At 43.1% G+C, this 21,018-nt stretch overlaps 1 protein-coding gene across 1 annotated transcript in view; it reads right to left on the reverse strand.

Moving 5' to 3' along the window:
* The window catches only part of ANKFY1 (ankyrin repeat and FYVE domain containing 1), a 64,453-nt gene extending 43,635 nt beyond the window's left edge, over positions 1-20,818 (reverse strand). Inside the window, exons 1-2 of the mRNA XM_060258893.1 lie at positions 20,744-20,818; positions 6,180-6,372 (exon numbers count right to left, since the gene is read on the reverse strand). Of these exons, the coding sequence (XP_060114876.1) occupies positions 6,180-6,372; positions 20,744-20,753 (203 nt within the window). The 5' untranslated portion in view covers positions 20,754-20,818. The remainder of the gene's footprint in view (positions 1-6,179; positions 6,373-20,743) is intronic.
* Positions 20,819-21,018: the final 200 nt, after the last annotated feature.

The following is a 21,018-nucleotide window of genomic DNA, read 5'->3' on the forward strand; positions in this document are numbered from 1 at the left end:
CTTGAACAGCAGTGGAGTACATGCAGCCTGAATAGGCAACACTGGCAAGAGCCCACATTTCTGAGACCGCCCTCTTAAAGCTAAATACATCATTGATCCCTTATTTCACACAGTGCCCTTGAATACACAAAGCTTTATATCCCCCACTAGTAAGTGCAGCGCAACTGATGTCCCTGTTTCCCTTTTTAACAAGGAATGTTTGATAGCCCAATTCTACCAAGTGTTAAGCCAGTATGGACTAATAGACAGTGTCAGACTGACATGGGGGGAAGGGGTTCAAATCCCCACTCAGCCATGATGCCTGATGGGTTGCCTCGGGCCAGTCACATGCTCCCAAGCCTCATCTAACTCACAGAACTGTGGCAGAGGGAGAGGGGGGAGTCTGACCGGGTATGCCACCCTGAAGCTCCTTGGAGAAAGACAGGATAAGCCCTGCCCTCTCTATTAAAAAAATACTAATTCTAATCAGTGTTAAAAACATTAGTTATCAAAAACAATAATACCAATAAGGAGAAGAACAGCTGCCAATGAATTTCCAAAGCTGACTAAAATATGGCGAAAAATAGCCCGTGAACAATGAAGAAAGTTGGTGGAAAGAAAGGTGATTCCTTATTGGGTAGTTTTATGGATACCATGGGCCACCAAAAAGGACAAATAAGTGGGTCCTAGACCAAATCAAGCCTGAACTCTCCCTAGAAGCTAAAATGACTGAATTGAAGCTATTGTAATTTGGTCACATTATGAGAAGACAAGAGCCACTGGAAAAGACAAACATGCTAGGAAAAGTTGAAGGCAGCAGGAAAGCAGTAAGACCCAACATGAAATGGACTTACTCAGCCAAGGACTTACTCAGCCTTTAGTTGGCAAGACCTGAGAATGGCCATTAATGGCAGAACATTTTGAAGTCATTAATTCACAGGGTTACCATAAGTTGAAAGCAACCTGACACCACTTAGCATGCACACACACAATAAGAGCCAACAGTGCATGTTGACAACTCAAATACAGTCCAAGAACTCCAACGCAGACACCCCTTCAATAAAGCACCCTTTTAAACTAGAGTGGGAAGCTAAAAAAAGATGACACCTGCCCCTCCAAAAGGAGTAAACAAGACTGGGGGTGGGGGTGAGAAAAGATACATTCTACACAACACCATCCTCTATAGCATGCAAATGCTGTCTGCCCCCAAATAAGAGAAGCTGCAGAGGCTTTCAGGAAGGACAAAGATAACACTGTAAACAAATCACACTAGTGAAGCAAGTAACACACTGCGAACCTTCCATCCAGATACATCACCTCAAAAGAGCTGCTGTCAGTACCACAGTTCTTTGCCAGCCTTATTAGCATGATGATGCAGATTACAGTTGTCTTCATCACAAAAATAATCTTTCATTTTATTGCATTAGCTCAAAGCCATAGCAAAACAGCAAAAAAGACTCCAAACTTAAAAAAACAAGGCAATTAAAATACATAACATACCCATTAAAAGAGTAAAATACAGAAATAAATGCTTAAAACAAACTTGGATAACAGAAAGAAACAGAATTAACTTTAACTTCATATCCCTGCAGTAATAAGGAGTGATCCTGTGTAAAGCCAGTGAATTTTTTGTTGACCAAGCTTGCAGAAGATTTTGACTACACCTTTAAAAACAGGGCCACAACCTTTGCCAGTTCTAATGTTACCTATTTATCTCTCTCTGCAAGTAATACCACCCGTTTGTTGCTATCCAGCCTCCCTAAGCATCATGATAAAATATCCCTAAGCCATTTTCAGGCTCTACTGCAAATCTTGGGCACCAAAGAATCACATGAGGCAGGTCCTCAATGGACCCATGCTTGCAAGAGCAGATTTATTCATTATTGGGCTTTCATTATAATGACCTCCCAACATTGTAATGACCTCCCAACATCAATCATAAAGTATCCAGACATGCCTTTATAAAGGCCTTTCTACACTCAAAATTTGATAAATCAGTAAAATAAGCTTGGAGGATTAAAGGGAGGGGGGGACTGCTTATAAAAAGAGGCAGTTCTTGGAGTACTGAGTAATCTGGTATCCACTTGGACACTTATGGACTCAAATGTCCTCTGAGAATCCATATTTGGCCACTACATTCAGTATATGACTTTGCCATGAAATAGCTTTCATCTCTAAATAAGTCAAGGATAAAAACCCAGGGGCAGACAAAAGAGGATTTTTAAACCAAAAATTAATAACAACTTTATAGACTAGAGTCGATAACTGGGAGCAAAGACTACTCAGATCTCACTGTAACTTATGCTGTTGAATCACGAACTGCTAACAACATGTGTGAGCAATTTTTTTTTAATAACCTGGAGTGGCTGTAGATTTCCAAACTCCAAAAAAATAATCAATCCACTCTATGGTATATGTTGAATACTAAACAACCCACAAAATATTTTGCAAAGTCACTCAAAGTGACAGGGGTACCTTTGAGATCATATATTTATTTATTTATTTGTTTTTAAATTTAAAAGGGGGGCAATTTTGCTTAGATGTTGGAGAATTTAAAAAGACTATCTCTGCATTTAATAGTGCATGCAGTCAAATGCTAGAACAAGACAATGGCAAGGGCACATCTCTGAAGTCCAAAAGGTTGCTTGTGCACACACACCTGAATTCCAGATGAGTTGCAACGGACCAGATCCAACACCAGGAGCACAAATCATCTCCACTTTTCTCTTCCAGCCATTAGTCCTTTCTGACCCTAGGTCGGGTTATTCTCATGGTTGTAGGCCCTCGTGAAACAACTGCTACCTGGGCAAGTGGGTTGCAGTTAAGAGGGAGAAGAGGCAGAAATTACTCCCCTTCTTCATCAGCAGAGGCAGGAAGGGCAATTTCATCCCCTTTGCCCTCCACACAGCAGCGTCATAATGTGGGTGGCTATTAGTCCACAAAGGTCTTGCAGCCAGAGAAAGAAAAGTTTCTGGGAAGATGCATGACTGCCAGAACCTCCTACTGATGATGATCACTAAACCCAGTCCAGCAAGTGTGGACTTTTGACAACAGAAAGGCTTGCATTTAAGACCACTTGCAGCTGCCTACTCATACTTAAACTACTCAAATTAGAGAAACCACCCTATCACCAAAGCACAGGAGGTATTATAACAGAACTGTTCAACAAAACCATCTCCTCACCTCCCCTCCAACATCTGGAGGCCTGCCTAACATAAGACACTGCTGGAAAATGTCTAGGTTCACACCTGACATGTTTCAAAGGAAAGAACTAAAATGCCCATCTTTAAACTATCTGCTATTTAATGCATGAAGTGTATCCTTAGCTGCCAATCATTAGGTTGCATACTGACATGACAAGGGCTGCAATGCTTTTTAATCACAGTAAGCACAATTCATAAGCATGAAACCACAACTCCTCAAGCATGTAATGCAGGAAGGATCTATTTCATCCATGCTTAACTGCAGAAACTCGAATGCACACGAACAGCCTAGACCTCGAGCATCAAAGAGGTTTGTTTTGCCTTTCACAAGCCAAGAATGTTAAACTAGAAGTTTTAAGGTATCTTCCTTCTCACCCAAAAAAACAAAACCATATAAAGTATTTTTAAAAACTGGAAGTTAGGCAGAAGCTTTCAGTAAAGTCAAGGGGGAAAGTATTCACTTAAGTTTTAAAACAGGGGCACGCTTTTAGCTATTAACACGATACTGCTATTAACTGCTCTGGTTCCTGGCCAACATCTGCAATACGCTGCACCTGTGTACTGAGTTAGTAAACTGCACCTCAAGGCATTTCCTTTAAAAGGGCCATTTGCTATTAGTCGCACTCACTTGCATTCATTCTTGTGTCATAGCTCAGCAACCTCAAATGCAGAAGGCCCCAGTCTCAAATGCAGAAGGCCCCGGTCAGAAAAGACCTTGGAGAACCATTGTCAGAACAGAGAACACTGTAGGGACCATGCATAAAAGAGCTTCAAGCATATGCTGGGCCTGGAATCAATGCCACCCCACCCCCTTTCAACACACAGTCTGTTCCCATTCGCATTCGGATGGAAAATATAGGAAACAAACTTCCACTCTGTCAAGTTGTAAGACAAGCCCTCTAGCTTTGCATTTATACCACAGAAGCATTAAACCTGACACCCGTACAGCATTCATCAACCCAAGTATTGTAGCTATCTTTTCCTTTTTAAAACGTGTGTTTATAGGCAGGCTTGAAAACCACATAAAAGGGCCAAGTGAGGTTTCCAAGTGTCAAAACAGCCTAACATTCTTTGCTCACTTGCTCTCTCTTGGATTTCCTCCTTGCCAAAATTCCTTGAGAATTTAACAACATTATGTCAGACAATACAAAATATACTTGATTCGCAGAACTCGGCCTGAGCTCCAAAATGAAAGATTTAATGCACAGTCCTGATCCATTCCACCACTCCACATTCTATGAACTCCATATCAATGATTAGCAACTAAATTAAATAAAGGGTAAAATATCCTTCCCTAACCAGCCTGCCAATAAGTCCACCTCATTGCCATTTCCCCTCCCATCTCTTCTACCAGCAGCACAGGACAGGTAAAAACTAGGGGGGGAAAGTGGGCCAGAAAAACCTGCTCTCCTTCAAGTATCTTCACCTACACTGTTTCCAAGAACCATAAGGGGAAGGGCGAGGAAGCAGTCAGAGAATCTAATTACAACACACAGCAATTTTCAGCCAGTCCTGGGGAGCCAGAAGCCAGACTATTTCTGGAGATAAGACCAGATCTGTTTCTTTAAAATGTTTAAAAGCATTAGTGTTTAATGTAATAAGATGTCTGCAGAACTTTGTCACTCCTGCACAGCAAGCAGCATCTAAGAGAGTCTGCTCTAATTAATTATTGTAGCAGCATGTATCCATCAATTCAGTCTAGAAGTTATATATGCGGACACACATACAAACACACCAACCATACTGGGTACAAGAATAAAAGCTTTAAAAGGTAAAGGCAGTCCCTTGTGCAAGCACCAGTCGTTTCCGACTCTAGGGTGACGTTGCTTTCACAACGTTTTCACGCCAGACTTTTTACAGGGTGGTTTGCCATTGCCTTCTCCAGTCATCTACACTTTCCCCCCAGCAAGCTGGGTACTCATTTTACCAACTTCAGAAGGATGGAAAGCTGAGTCAACCTTGAGCCAGCTACCTGAACCCAGCTTCCACCGGGATCGAACTCAGGTCGTGAACAGAGAGCTTGGACTGTAATACTACAGCTTTACCACTCTGCATCTCCAGAATCATGACTGGCATTTTTGCCACAACAGATTAACACAGATACCTAATTGGAAGTGAGATCCAAGCGGGCAGCCGTGTTGGTCTGAAGCAGTTGAACAAAGCAGGACTCAAGTTGCACCTTTAAGACCAACCAATTTTTATTTAGAATGTAAGCTTCTGTGTGCTGTTAAGCACACTTCATCAGACGAGGAATCCAGCACAGTGAGCAAAGCCATACATAGCTGAGCAGAGCCATACAGAGCTGGTAGGCAGTTACCCAGAATGCAACATGGTACAGATTTAAGAACCAATGACAGTAAGAAAAATTATCTGGTAGGCAGTGGTTTAGAATGTAAAATGGTACAATGACAGAATCGTAAAATTAACAAATTGAGCAAACCTTTGATCTGGGTATGATCGCATGTTCATGCTACTCAGATCAAAGGTTTGCTCAATTTGTTAATTTTACGATTCTGTCATTGTACCATTTTACATTCTAAACCACTGCCTACCAGATAATTTTACTTCATTGTCATTGGTTCTTAAATCTGTACCATGTTGCATTCTGGGCCAGTCTAAAACCTGCCACATGGGAGAAATGATACGGAGAGAAGCAGAAAGAGAACATTCATTCCATTTATTCATACTTAGTTTGAGTAAGAAGAGGTTATGCCACAGGTTTTTTGGGAAAGGCAGGTTTTGAAGGAAGGAATCAAGATGGCATCATACAACTACTCTGAGAGGCAGTCCCAGGCATTTCTTTAAAAAAGCACCAAGGGAGAAAGACTCAAGTCGCTTGAGGGAACAAGGGACTCTTTAAAGGCTAAGGATAATGGAGCTGGAGGACAGAAGTTCCCAGGAATATTGGGATATGAAAAAGACAAAGCTGCACGGAGCTCTGAAGTAAGAAAGGGGCATTTGTGCCAGATTAAGGAACAGCAAGTAGGCTTCTCTTACCTGTATTGGTCCTGCTCATACAACTCAGCTACAATGGCAAGCAGCCGACTGATGAAGGAGTCACTGGCAATCTCTTTGTTCGACTGAGCAGCCAGGAGGGTGCACCTTCTCTCCGTCTCGGTAAGCTTCTTCTGCAACTTGACATATTCCTGACGGAGAAGCTTCAAGTGTTTCTCTAGTTTGGCCACTTCTTCTGCAAAAAAAACAAAGTCATTTAAACACAATAAATGAACAGGAAGGGGACTCAGCTTGTTGGCAGAATGCACCCTTTGCATGCAGATGGGTCCTCCCAGGTTCAGTCCTCAGCATCTGCCATGAAAGACCCTTAGTGGCAAAGTGTTTGGAAAGACCGTTCTGTTTAAGCCCCTAGAGCATTGCTTCCAGTCAATTTAAACTACACTGAGATAGATGGACCATTGCTTGGTTTCTGCAGAAGGCAACTTCATAGGTTCTTGAGAAGAGAGAGCTCAGGAGGACAACACAGTACATGCCTCATCTTCAGAAAGACCCAGGCCCAACTTAGGCATTTCTAGATACAAGATTTTATGTAATAAGGTTGCAAAACTCCTGCCATTGTTATCCTTTGGAGATGCAGCCCACATCCAGACAAATACGATAATTTCCCAAAAATTTTGCCAGGGACACATAGGCTAAAGTAGTTCTCCCCCTTCCCAAGGCATGAAAGATGAACATGCCTCAACAGCTGCCCAGTATTTCAGTCGCTTTCAGGGGGTGCCTCAGCTATTATATCAATACACTGCATCCAGCAGCAACATTAAAGAGGCTTCCCTTTGTATTTCATTGACCTTCGTGCTGTTAAAGTCACCAGTAATGACCGATAGCTTCCATTAAGTACCAGGCAGCAAGATTTGCCAAACAGCAATACATGTGGCATAACTTGCGCTCTGATGTATTTTTAGAGCATGCACAGGGGCTCTACAAACCTTAGAGAAGCAAACGTCAGCCGTTATAATTTTTAATTGGTTGTAAAAAAAAATTGGATGCAACATGACATCATCAAGTAGCCCTGCATTAGCAGAGGGAACACAAAAAAAGAAAAGAAAAAGCTTGAATCATTAAACACAACTCTGCAAGTCTGTTCTGCAAACAGACCACTGACATCAGCATCAGGAACAGTCCAAAGCTCGGCAAGACAGGACAGAGACAAATAGTCTGGCCTGTTCCAGAAGTAGGAGATATCTGGCCCTCAAGGAAAATGTTACGGGCAAACAGGTAGCAGAGCAGCACAGCAGAAATGAATCGAGCCCCTTTCTACTGTACAACAGTGGTTCTTAACCTCTGATCCACTACCACCCACAAAGCATGAAACATCATCCCTGAACACTTGCCCTTCCAAACACCAAGAACCATGATGCCCACCAACACCTTTTCTGGCACCCACCAAGTGTTTTAAGGAAATGGGTGGGACCAGGTAGGGCTTTTGCATAGCAAGGCTTCTGATTGGCAATGCAGATATTTAAAATGTTGCTTTGGCAGCAACTGTCACTATAGCACAAGGATTAAAGTGTTGTGTGGCAATAATCTGGCAGCTGGCACCATCTCTTATGGCAGCCATTTAATTGCTGTGCACACCGTGCTGTGTTAGAATTCCAAACATGCCTGCATACTCAAAAAGGTTGGGGACCCCAGAGAGAAGAAGACAACAACATTGGATTTATATCCCGCCCTCCACCCTGAATCTCAGAGTCTCAGAGCGGCTCACAATCTCCTTTATCTTCCTCCCCCACAACAGACACCCCGTGAGGTGGGTGAGGCTGAGAGAGCTCTCCCAGAAGCTGCCCTTCCAAAGACAACTCTGCCAGAGCTATGGCTGACCCAAGGCCATTCCAGCAGGTGCAAGTGGAGGAGTGGGGAATCAAACCCGGTTCTCCCAGATAAACCTAATTGGAGAGAGAGAGACTGCAAAAAGCGCCAATTTTTATTTGAATTTGATCAAATAAAATTTCTCCCTTGTCTTTGTTGCTATTACAATACACTTCACCTTCAATAGTTTTTCTTTTGGGTTGCACACATGCTTGCCCTAACTGTAGAAGTGTAAAAAGGCATTTGTGTGATTTCTATTTGCTGTGGTGCCATGGTTAGAATCAGGAGAGGATCTAGGATTTCATAGCAGAGCAAGCAGTACAGAACAAGCCCCCAGTGCTGTCTGTCAAGTGGGGAGAAGAGAATATCAGAAATATTCCTCCCCTCACTTTGCTTCTAAAATCTCCAATAGACCGCCAAGATTTCCATATCACCCCTGAGGTCTTGCAGCCTGTGTTAAGAATCAATGCACTGTAAGAATAGCCCAATTTTTGTGAATAGGCCCACTCCAGCAATAACTCTGCAGAAGGAAAGATCTCATAAAGCACCTCATTCAGCTACGTAACAGGTTGAGGCTTTTAAACAGAAGAGGAAAAACAAACCATACTCCTTTGTGATATTTTAAAGCTTTTTAAAAGGGATGTAGGGAAACCATAGCTGGTAGTACCATACTGAGCTCTCCACCAATCACTTTGAATTGTCCCAAAATCCTGAGTAAACATACAGGGTGGAATGTTGAAACTGACCGATAGGTCAATAAGTTTCATTCAGAGGACTCCACAGATGCTGGCAGAGCAGTGTAATGACACACTAACCTTGATCTTTGGCACATGATTAATTGCCTTTACTGGGATACAGCGCACAGTAATTCAGCTGAAGACCAGTCCACTCTGGCTGTGCCTACCTGCCAGATTATCCCTGCTACGTGTATGATTTGCACTTGTGTCTTCCTCCCAAGCCTTCTGCAACAAACCTTTCTCTGTTACCTGCACGTGTCAGGTAACATGAGTGCAAAGGGCCTCTCTATAAAGTTCAGAATGGAAAGTGTATCCTAAAGCAAGGAGTGCGTAACTAATTATTACACAGAGGCTTTGTGCTCACAGTGCTACTGGAAGGGGTAAACGTTAGTTAATAAGGGCACCAGTTACACAGTTCTGCTATTTCTGACCCAAATAACCAATTAAAAAAGGAAACACCTTTATAAGAATATAAGAAGAGCCTTGCTGGATCAGACCAGTGGTCCATCTAGTCCTGCATCATGTCTCACACACCATGGCCAACCAGCTCCCCTGGAAGGCCAACAATACGGCACAGTGGCCAAGACCTTCTCCTGATGTTGCCTCCTGTCCCCAAGATTCAGAGGCTTAGAACGTGGAGGCTCCCCTCAGTCACCATGGCTAGTAGCCACTGATAGATATACTTTCCACAGGTCTATCTAAACGTCTTTTAAAGTTTATGGGACAATAGAAGTCATTATTTGAACTTTACCATTAGGCTGTCACATTTATTATAGAAGATCAGAATATAGGATATCAAACAGTCTAATAACTGTTGGCGGGGGGGGGGGGGGGCGCGGAGATCCTTCATAATCCCAAAAAAGAGCTCCAGAAAAAGTCTCTTAAGTCTCTACACTGGGGGAGAAAAAACAAATCATTTTTTTGTTGACATCTACATTGGAAAGATATGGAAGTTACTATCATTTTGCATGGTTTGGATACGGTTTCCCACTCATATTTGCATACTAAGGACAGAAAAAGTTCCAGAAGACATAGGGTGTTGAAAGCAGCCAAGTATCGGTTAAAGGAGAAAGCAGGGAGTGAAAAATCTGCCTGCTCAAACCCTTCAAAGTTTGTGAGTTTTTTTTAAATTGGGGAGATTCAAAATCCAGGGGATGGAATTTTCAAATTCAAATTGTCCTCCCCCCTTATTTATTTTATTTATTTATTTTTTGTTGATTTATAGGCCGTCCTTTCCCATAATAGGCTCAGGGCGGCTTCCAACATAGTAGAACAATCAAACCATAGTAGAACAATCAAACCAGAACAATCAAACCAGAACAATATGGAGCAGAGGTCCATCGGTGGCTATTAGCCACAGTGTGTGTGTGTGTGTGTGTGTGTGTGTGTATATATATATATATATATATATATTTGGCCGCTGTGTGACACAGAATGTTGGACTGGATGGGCCATTGCCTGATCTAACATGGCCTGACCTAACATGGCTTCTCTTATGTTCTTAAGTTTAAAACCATTAAAACAGTTAAAAAATTAAACAATTTAGCCATGACTCAAATTAGGTGAGGCGGCCTAAGCAGATCGATTAGGCATCCTCGTCCCAACCTAAATGTTCAATCCCAGCTATACTGGTCTCAGAGAATCAGTACGGTGAATCACTACAGCGCAATCCGTGCAGGGGGCCCATTTAGGTGATAGGATGCCCGTCTGCCTCAGCCACAGGCCTGGTGGAACAGCTCTGTCTTACAGGCCCTCCGAAATGGTAGCAAATCCCGGAGGGCCCGAACCTCCAGCGGGAGCTGGTTCTACCAGGTCAGGGCCAGGGCCGAGAAAGCCCTGGCCCTGGTCGAGGCAAGCCGGACGTCCCTTGGGCCAGGGATGGTCAGAAGATGTTGACTGGCCAATCGTAGCGACCTCAGGGGCTCGTGTGGGGAGACACGGTCCCGCAGGTATGCCGGTCCCAGGCCATGTAAGGCTTTGAATGTCAATACTAAAACCTTAAAGCGGATCCAGTACTCAATTGGTAGCTAGTGCGGACTGTGCAGCATTGGCCGACTGCTCGCCCATACAGGCAATTCAGACAGTAATTGTGCTGCCGCATTCTGAACCAGCTGGAGCTTCCGGATCAGCCTCAAGGGCAAGCCTGCGTAAAGTGAGTTACAGTAGTCTAACCTGGAAGTGACTGGATCACTGTAGCTAAGTCCTGAGAGACCAGATAGGGTGCTAGTTGTTTGGCCTGCCGAAGATGGTAAAAGGCAGATCGTGCAACAGCTGTGACCTGGGCCTCCACAGAAAGGGTGGCACCCAGTATCACACCCAAGCTCCTCACCTTCTGCGTTGGTACAAGAGATGCACCATCCAGGGTGGGAAGCCGGATCCCCGATCTTAGTTCCCCCCGAGCCAAGTACAGGACCTCCGTCTTAGTTGGATTAAGCTTCGGCCGACTCAACTGTAGCCAATCGGCCACTGCTTCCAGCACCCTGGTTAGATGGTCTGGGGCAGCGTCTGGAAGTTACTTCTTCATTTTTGCGCCCTCCTTTTTACCAACTTCAAGTTCAGACACCGTCATTCAATCTGGCTTTTTCTTGTTTATTTGACAGTGACTGGCAGACCCAGCATTTTCATGGCTCCCCACCACCTCCACAATTTTTTCTTTCAATCCCAGAGAATTAAGGGCAGATAAAAGCAACCCTCTCCTTACTGTCTAAAAAACAACTAATCTTCATGAGGAAATGAAAAGCTATCCTCTCAGGAAGTTTCACAAGTATTGCACAATCTATTTTTGAAACCATTTAGATTTTTAAAAAATTGTTTTTACCCTGGCTACTGTTTGCAATGCTATTGTTTGCAATGTTTTCTAACCATGGAGCTCCATTAAGACATAATAAAAGTGTTTCGAAACAAATGTTGGTACCATTTTGGGGAAAATATAAAATCCAGATTCCAAATATTACTGAAGGAGGAAGTCTGTATGAGTTGTAAACAAGGCATAAGGCTCAGAATGCATGCTGTGCGAGGACAAAAGAGCTTGAACGAAACATTACATATTGTGTTAGTGCTTGGATATTTAACTATCCAAGCAACAGTGGAAGATCAAAGACACCAGCGCAACAGGACCATTTTACATTGCAATGGAATGCATGTTGACCCAGAAAGTCCCCACTGTACCGGGGGGGGGGCTTGTTCTCAGCCCCCCTAAGCCATCCACAGAACGTCCTGAGAGACTCAACTGACACAAAAGATGATGACTGTGCATTTTAGAGGGGTAGCCTTGATAATTCATTGAAACAAGCAGGAATTCAGCTTCTGGTAGCACAAAAGCTATGAGACATGTCAGTTGGGGAAATGCAGAGGGAACAGGACAGCTCTGAGGTTCAGAAACACTGTCAGCTAATTTCAGGTTTGGACAGAAAAGCTTGTTACGAAATTTAGCTCCACAGCCACCCTTGCACAGAATTAGTCAGTTGGAGGTTTAATTTCTCACAAGTGTCAGCAATTTCCCCACATTCTGTAATTCAGAAGCCAACATCACAGTATCAAAAAACATTATACAAGACACAGACATGTGCACATTTGATTCAGATTTCAAATTCTCCATTTTTTTTTTCTGGAAGAACTTGGCAGTTGTTTCAGTGATGAAATACACAGGAAAAAAATGAATATTCACTGCTGACAGGCAGAGTAAATATTACCAAAATCTCAAACTTACCAGGAAATGTCACCTCTCAAATTTCTCAGCCAAGAAATAGAAGTGTCTTCTCTCCCCACTGCAAGACGGGGGACAATTTTTGAAGTAGAAGCTGAGCTTCTGAATGATTTCATTGCTGATTAATAAAATCTAAGAGGTCTTGTGTCTGCTTACCCACAAGACATCTTCACTGGCCTCAGATGGCATGCTGGTACCCAGTCCAGCATCCCTTAATCTCTTACAATGCCAAGCCTGCTAAAAAGAATCACCAGCGCTAGTTAGTAATTCCTGGTGCGCTAGAAGTCACTAAAAATCAAATGGTTAACTGGACAAGAAATAAAGGCATCTGACAGTGATGGTTTCCCAGCATTCAATTGTTTTCAAATGCAATAATGTACTTAGGAGCCTAGTACTAGGCTGCCATGAATCTGGAATTTCTCCCCCAAGCTTCATTTGACATCTTAGGATAACACACTAAGTTAATTATTCTCCACCCACACAGCCCATGCTTGGAATGATCGATAGCTCAATGAACTACAGCCCATGTTGGATAAAGATTCCTCTCTCAGAGTGCAGGCAGGCAGTCCAAAGCCAGTCCAAGGTCAAAGTCCAGGATGTCAAGCAGGAGCCAAGTCACCAATGCAGAATCACAAACCGGAATCAGAAGTCAATGTCCAAAAGCCACAAGGTCAGGGTGCCAAGGATGCCAAGCAGGTCAGGATCAGAAAGGAGCGTGGATGCAAGCCAGAGAATAGACGTTGCTTCCACAAGGTTACCGGGTCCTGGGTGAGAGCTATATGGGAGTCTCAATCAGCCTGCTCCCTTGGTGGCAGTGACTCTGCTAGAACTCAGGGCTGAGAGATCTGATGGATTGGCGTGCCTCATGTCTTCGTTTTGAAAGTTCTTTCCGGAGCCTGCTTCGAATTCTTGAGATAGGAGGAGAAGAGCTTGGAGGAGATTGATCGTCAACAGCTGACACTGGTGCCTGGAGAGTGATTGATGGGCCAATGGCTGTTTGTTCAGCTGAGGAACTGGCTGGCAACTCTTCCAGGTCTGTTAACCCTTCCAGCTCCTCCTTGTCAGGGCTCATGACACTCAGACAGGCCTTGGCTAGCAGGCCTTCTCTTATATACAGCCAGCCCTCTAGCCTAGAACAGCTTCTTACCAACAACTATGAGCCACCAAACAGGTACACAAGCCCAGTAACCATTGCAACAAAGCCAAATGCCAATTTTATAAACAGACACAGATCAGGACTTCAAAAACATAACATTCAGAAAGCAGTGGGCGAACACTTCAATCTATCTAGGACATACTGGGGCCAGAAACAAAGTCATAGTTCTTCTTCAACAGGTAATTTTTAAAAAATTAAAGGCATTCACACCGTTTTCCCTCAAATTTCTTTTAAGGTAGTCCCAGGTTTTGAGCAACTAAATCATTGTCTTTAAAAGTTTTTGCATTCATTTCCAGAAGTTAAAATATTCATAAGAGGGTTTTTTCCCCAACACTTCCCTAATTTTCTCAATCAGATAAATTGGGGAAAATCTTCAGAAAATGCTCTTCTGTTTCCATCTAGCATACCTATGCCCATCTCAATGTGTCAGTACATTAAGCAGCAGATAAAACTAGCTTTCACACATTAAATATAAAAGAGCAGCAAAAACAATAATCTTTTCCCCTCTCTCCCAGGAATTTAGTACAGTGTTTTCTAGCCTTACAAAACACTCTGTGATTTGGCCCGAGCCATGAAGTAAATTGTTTCAGTGAACAGAATTTTGAATGTAGGCTTGCCTAGATCACAGGCTGCCATCCACTTTGTCCGTCATCCCACACTGACTCAACTATCTTGATTCTTGCTAACACATGATGTTGTGGGGTTAACAGTGGAAAGTTCTCAAAAGTTGGGAAGCCTCCAGAAAAGATAACTTTTGGAAAACATCTGAAATTCTAAGAAAAATGACTGAATTAATTTCATCTATCAGAAATTTCACTACTTTAAGAACAAAATATATATTACATATAACCTAGTTAGCACAATGGCATTGATGGGTACAGTTAAGAATTTTAAGTGTTTTATTTCCAAGAATGAACAGCTAGTGTGGCATGATGTACAGAAGTGGAAACAACAACCTGGAGGCCTGAGTTCAAGTCCCTATTCAGCCATGAAACTCACTATGTAAAACTTGGTCCTGTGTCCTACCTCAAAGGGTTTGGCAAAGATAAAATGGAAGATAAAACTACTCTGAACTCAGGAGGAGGATAAGATAAAAATGTGACCGAAGGAGAATATCCCCAGTAGACTAGCAAGTTGCCCCACAAAGTACCTGAAAGGGAAAGGGGGAAAATAAGGAGTGGGGCGGGGAGAAACCAAACCATCAATGTTGTAGTGAATGAAATGAAGTTTGTTTTTAAGTCTTGATACTAATCCCTCTTCCTGACTGCTAGGAGTACCCAGAAAAATAAAGAACTCTGAAACTTCCATTTACCAGACTCCAGTGGGTTATCAAGAAAGAGGTACACAGCCCTATGACACCTTAAACATTAACATGTATTGTGGCATAAGTTTTCACTGGCCTGATTTTCTGCCATCAAATGCAGAGTAAATCATAACATCCTCCAAAAGGGATTAGGGCAAACATTAAAAGGCTTGGGTTTGGGGTTTTTTACATTTCTGTGCAAAACTGGAAAGTACAGATATGCACAGTTGGTGATAACAGAAAAACTTTGCTACATGAAGCAGAGAATGAAAAGAACTACAAGACCGGTTGAGTCCTTGGCCAATGCTAGCAACGTAATCATGAAGTCTTGTTCAGTTTTCTGTTGGAGTCTCTCTCAGGTTCCTTTGCTGGATAATGCTGGCTTATACAGAACAAACATCAGGTGTTCCAGAAGACTGAAATGTTGACCCACAGAATTTTTTTAAAATTAGGTGACAGTGGGCTACACCACTACAAGCAACAATCCCTCTTGGAAATGGCTTTCAATCCCAATGACAAAAGACCCTGCATCTTTTCTCAGCATTAACAGATCACGCTATTAACAGATTCCTATATTAAGATGCTGAGTTAACGTTTAGGATAATACTGATGTGTTCAGTAACATATCAACTCAAGCAAAAGTGTTGTAACAATGCACAGAACCTATAACAATGAAGCACTTAGATAGATCCAGGTGGGCAGCCATGCCAGTTTGAAGTAGTAGAACAAAGCAGGAGTCAATTTGCACCTTTAAGACCAACGAAGTTTTATTCAGAATGCAAGCTTTCGTGTGTTAGAAGCACACTTCATCAGACAAAGTGTGCTTTTAACAAACAAAAGTTTTACATTCTGAATAAAACTTAAACCACTTAAACATTTTTCAGTTTGGTGTAGTGGTTAAGTGTGCAGAGTCTTATCTGGGAGAACCCGGTTTGATTCCCCACTCCTCCACTTCCATCTGCTGGAATGGCCTTGGGTCAGCTATAGCTCTGGCAAAGGTTGTCCTTGAAAGGGCAGCTGCTGTGAGAGTCCTCTCAGCCCCACCCACCTCACAGGGTGTCTGTTGTGGGGGGAGAAGATATAGGAGATTGTGAGCCGCTCTGAGACACTTGAGAGGAGGGTGGGATATAAATCCAATGTCGTCTTCTTCTTCAAAATATTACTATCAAGTTTCTTTTACTAATTCAGAATCAATTTCTGACAAATCAGCTAAGTTTCCAGCTTTGAACTTTCATTTTTTATCACATGGTCTTCAGGGAATGGGAAAATAACTCTTTTACAGGTAAGCTTGTTTTTAGATTGCCTGTGGGTATTTCTGGTTTCTCTGGAATGCTGTAGCAGTTAAAAGAAGCAGTTAAAAGAAAAGATTTATGTTTACACATCTCTACAGTTTGCGACATGCAATCAGTACTGTAGAATGATCTGCATGGTTAGTATAAAGTATTTTGAATGTAAATAACTGAGGAAACCCTTCCTTAAACATTTGACATTCTAAAACAACTATTAAAAATCACTTATAAAATATATCCCAAGTTTTCTTCTTCTTCAGTTTGAGGGGAAAAAATGAAAACCGTCTCCTCTTCTAATTTGTTTGTTTTCTGGGCTTCCTCATCACTTAGGAGGGATAACTAATTTGCCTTGCAATTGTAACCCTGATGCTGCTCTCCCAGACAAGAAGACACAAAATGGATATTATGTATTCTACGAATTTGGAGGAGTCAGTGTGGTGTAAAAGTATCAGGTTTTGAGTTCAGCTAACCAAGGTTTAATCCTCAGTTAGCCATGGCTCTCAAGGAAGTTTTGAGTAGCTTGCCTTCTTCCTAACCTGCTATACAGTAGTTGTACAGGACTTCACACACTGAAAGAAATATAGTTACAAGGCAGTATATTGATTAGTATGTCAGACAAGGAACTGGGAGACTTGCACTGCAATCCTAAACTGTGATAAAGATAAAAGTAGTCCCCTGTGCAAGCACCAGTCATTTCCGACTCTGAGGTGACATCGCATCACGACATTTTCATGGCAGACTTTTTAACGGGGTGGTTTGCCATTGCCTTCCCCAGTCATCTACACTTTACCCCCAGCAAGCTGGGTACTCATTTTACCGACCTCGGAAGGATGGAAGGCTGAGTCAACCTTGAGCCGGCTACCTGAACCCAGCTTTCGCCAGGATCGAACTCAGGTCATGATCAGAGCTTGGACTGCAGCTTTACCACTCTGCACCACGGGGCTCCTAAATTGTGGTACACTCTTCTAATCCAATTGATTTCAACAGACATCGAAGAGTAGGACTCTGCTTAGGACTGCACTACTGGGAAATCCTTCCTCTGCCATGAAGCTCAATGGATGAATTGGGCCATCACATTCTCAGCCTAATCTACCTCACAGGACTCTTGTGAGAACAAAATGGAGATGGGAAAAGAATGCACACCACCCTGATCACCTTGAGAAAACGGTGTGATAAAAATGAATATTCACAACCGATACAACATTCCTTGCCCCAATTTATGTTGCTAACACAGCACTCAAGTTTTTAATCAGAACACCTTTTAGCTTTTTAACCCTTGCTTCTGAGTGCTTTAACCATGACCAGATTCCATCACAGAAGACACTTCCACAAATAAACTTTTAAAAATGCTATAAGGAGCTTAGAGGCAGCTACCAGTCAAAAAAGTTTGTAAAGTCTAGGAATTATGCAATAGTCCTTTATATGTAAAAATGTTGTAATTGACTTTCACTCAAGCAAAGGCTTCAATGTAATTTATGCACATTACCCTTTTCACTTCCCCAGAAGATCCCATTGAAAAATGGGAAGAATAAAGAAACTAATTAAAACAGGATTTTAGGTTTCCTTTTCCTCTAACTTCTGAGGTGCTTGTACTTAAGCTGGTTTTGCTTTCAGCATCCTGAGTGAGCAGATAAGCAGTAGATAAGGACAGCAAACCTGGATGAGTAAGTTTTCAAAGTAAACAGGATTCTCCACTAGTAACCTGTGAGGCATTTAACCAAGGATTCATTCATGCCAGGAAACCTGAATTATGGGGAATCTGGTGGTATACCACCAACATGTCTGGGTTTTACAGAAAGAGGAAGCTTGTGGGTACTACAGGCTCATATGCAAAAGGCAGGCATTTTCTGTGGAATTACAAGCAGGGACAAAATAAATTTTAGTTTTTAAGGCACCACAAATATGAACAGCATCATATTCTCAATTTTTAAGGAACTGGAACTTTAAAAATACACAAGAATACAACAAGTAAAAATACATAAGTAAAATACACAAAAATACACAAGTAAAATACAACAAAGGGAGGAATGACAGTGGTATTGGGAATAAGACAGTCATGTATATGTGATACTAAGTCTTAGTAGGTTAAACAATATCATAATGGAGAAGCAGAACACCAACCTGCTCTCCTTTCTAGGAAATTTTCTCAGCAACCTACCTCCCAGAAAACCAACACCCAAAAATCAAAACCTAGAAGAAAATCTTCCCTACTTGTCTATAAATGAACAATACAACTAAGGCTTAAGGATCACGAATAACAAAAAGTTTTTCCCTCACATTCCCCTGTTTGCTCTGCAGCCAATCTAGGTATACCCCAAAGACATGGCACCTCATTATTTTTTTACTTTAGACTCCTCATTTCATCATCGGACTTTGGCGCATTTAAATGCCTTCCCATCAACAGTTCTCTATGGTAGGTTTAGACAGAAACCTCTCCAAAATAGATTATGTCCATGCGAATTAGGAGTCCTTGATTCTATATCCCATATAATTTTAGAATGTCCTCTCCTGGCCTCGCAACGCAGACAATTGTTTTTCTATTTGAAGTCATTTGGGGAGAGCCTAATCTGGCACAGGCACACACACACACACACCTGGCCCGCCACCCTAGGCAAATGCATAGGTCCAGGGCTTTTTTGTAGAAAAAGCCCAGCAGGAACTTAGTAGCATATTAGACCACACCTTCTGGGATAATCAAGTGCAAACTGAACTGTGACAGTAACTTTTCCAGGCCCTGCAGCAATTCTGGCCGGCCGGCCAGGCCCCAGGGAGGCTGCTGCACAGTATATCTGGGCCCTGTGATCCCTGCCTGGCCCTGGGGAGGCTGCTGCATAGCACAGCTGGGCCCCACAATCCTCGCTGGCCAGCCAGGCCGCAGGGAGGTTGCCACATGGCTCAGTTCAGTCCAGCAATCCCGGAGGGCCACACCAAGTGACCTCGAGGTTCCCCACCCCTGCCTTAATGGTTCCTATGCACCTTTACATGTACAGAGATCCCGGTACATAGAGATAAGATGCACCCATTCACCCATCAAGATTTTATTCTGAGACATGAGAGAAGAAGCCAACAAGCCACTCTGAAAAATTTTTGCAAGGCAGGTCTGCAAAGACCAGATGAAAGAGAAAAACTACATCTGATAAATGGGAACTGTTGGAATATGTGATGGGGCATGACAGCCTAAGAATACAAACTGAAATCCACAAAAAAAAAAAAAATCAGGCCAGTGTCCCTGCAACTGAAACTCAACTGGTTTCAGCACTCCACTTAAGAAAGGGGGCTTAACAAAGTAAGGGGGAGGGGGCTTAACAAAGTAATATCTCTGCATTTTTCCCGGCAAGCATCAGGAGTGGGTGGGAAATCCTATCTGATCTATACGAGTCCCCTTACAGTACTCTGATAGGCACTTGACCAAGATAGGCATGTTGTTCCAAAGCAAAATCCAAAAACAAATTCTGTATAACAAATTTTATTAATACCAACCACAGTGATGCAAAGCATTGCAGAAGCTCTGAAATTCTCCAGAATTCTTCATCAGACTGTATGTTGGGAGGGGGGGCATGATTTTAAGACCTCATCCTCTGAGATTGAAATTAGAATTATGATGACCCATTCAGAAAATTTGAACACACTACCATTGAACACACTATCGTATTGCCCACAAAGCAATACGATAAAATCCTAATATCACAAAGACTATAGCTATTAAAATAAAATAAAATAAAATAACGCACTGCTCAGCTCCGGAGACAAACATTTGAAATTTATACTATGGCCAATTCCACACTAGACTTTTAATCCTGGTTCAGCCCTGTCCCCAAACTGAAATTCTACACTTGAATTATGGAATCATAGAAACCAACGCTATGAATTTATGGTAATTATTCTAGCATAGAAGCTCAGTTTGGGGACAGGGCTGGACCAGGATTAAAGGTCTAGTGCGGAATTGGCCACAATGTGACAAGCTAGCAAGCCACCGAAGTTCAGCGTTATCTATTCAAGCTGACAGCAACACGCCAGCACCTGAGGTCCTTCTACCTAGAGATGCCCGGGGCCTTCTGCACGCAAAGCAAGCGCCAGGTCTTCTCTTGCACCTGAGATCCTTTCACCTGGAGATGCCAAGGACCGTCTGCATGCAAAGCAAGTGCTCAATATACCTGCCCAATACACAAAATGGGCATCTTTTACCTAAAAGGCACCCCGCCGCCTTTCCAGGCTACTCCAATCCTCCTTCCCTGAGAGGAAGCAAACCCCATCCCGGCCGCGACACGCCCCTCCAAGGGGGAGAGCCGCCGACTCTTCAGGGTGCTGCGATTACGAAACCCCCCGCCTGAGGGAAGCTACCACCACCCCACACACAGCAGCCCCGAGAAAAACGAGCAGCGGGCAGGCACACCCACCCACCCTCCCTTCCCATTTTTTATATTCTTCTCTCGCCGCGCCCCTGCAGTCTCTTCAGGAGAGATCCCGCCAAGCCCGACCGAGCATGCCAAGGAGCCTGACGGGGACAAGCCCGCCACTGCCCCCCTCAGCCCGCCTCACCGCCCCGTACCTTCCGCCATGTTGGCCCGGGCCTCCGGCTTGGACCTCTCGCGAGATTTGAGGCAAGCGGAGACGAAAAGACGGGAAGGGGGGGGGGTGTCAGAGCCGACAAGAAAGGGAGTTTAAAAAACCGCACGACTGCGCACGCTCAGTGGCGCGAGCGGTCCTTTTTCAAGCCACGCCCACTCCACTCCAGCTCACACCTTTTTGTCTTAGCTCAAGAAAAATGGCCCCAGAACAAACTATGCAGTAGCTCACAAAGTAGAATTTTTGCTCACAAGACTC

The sequence above is a fragment of the Heteronotia binoei genome, chromosome 18, assembly GCF_032191835.1.
Source record: "Heteronotia binoei isolate CCM8104 ecotype False Entrance Well chromosome 18, APGP_CSIRO_Hbin_v1, whole genome shotgun sequence".
NCBI lineage: Eukaryota > Metazoa > Chordata > Lepidosauria > Squamata > Gekkonidae > Heteronotia > Heteronotia binoei.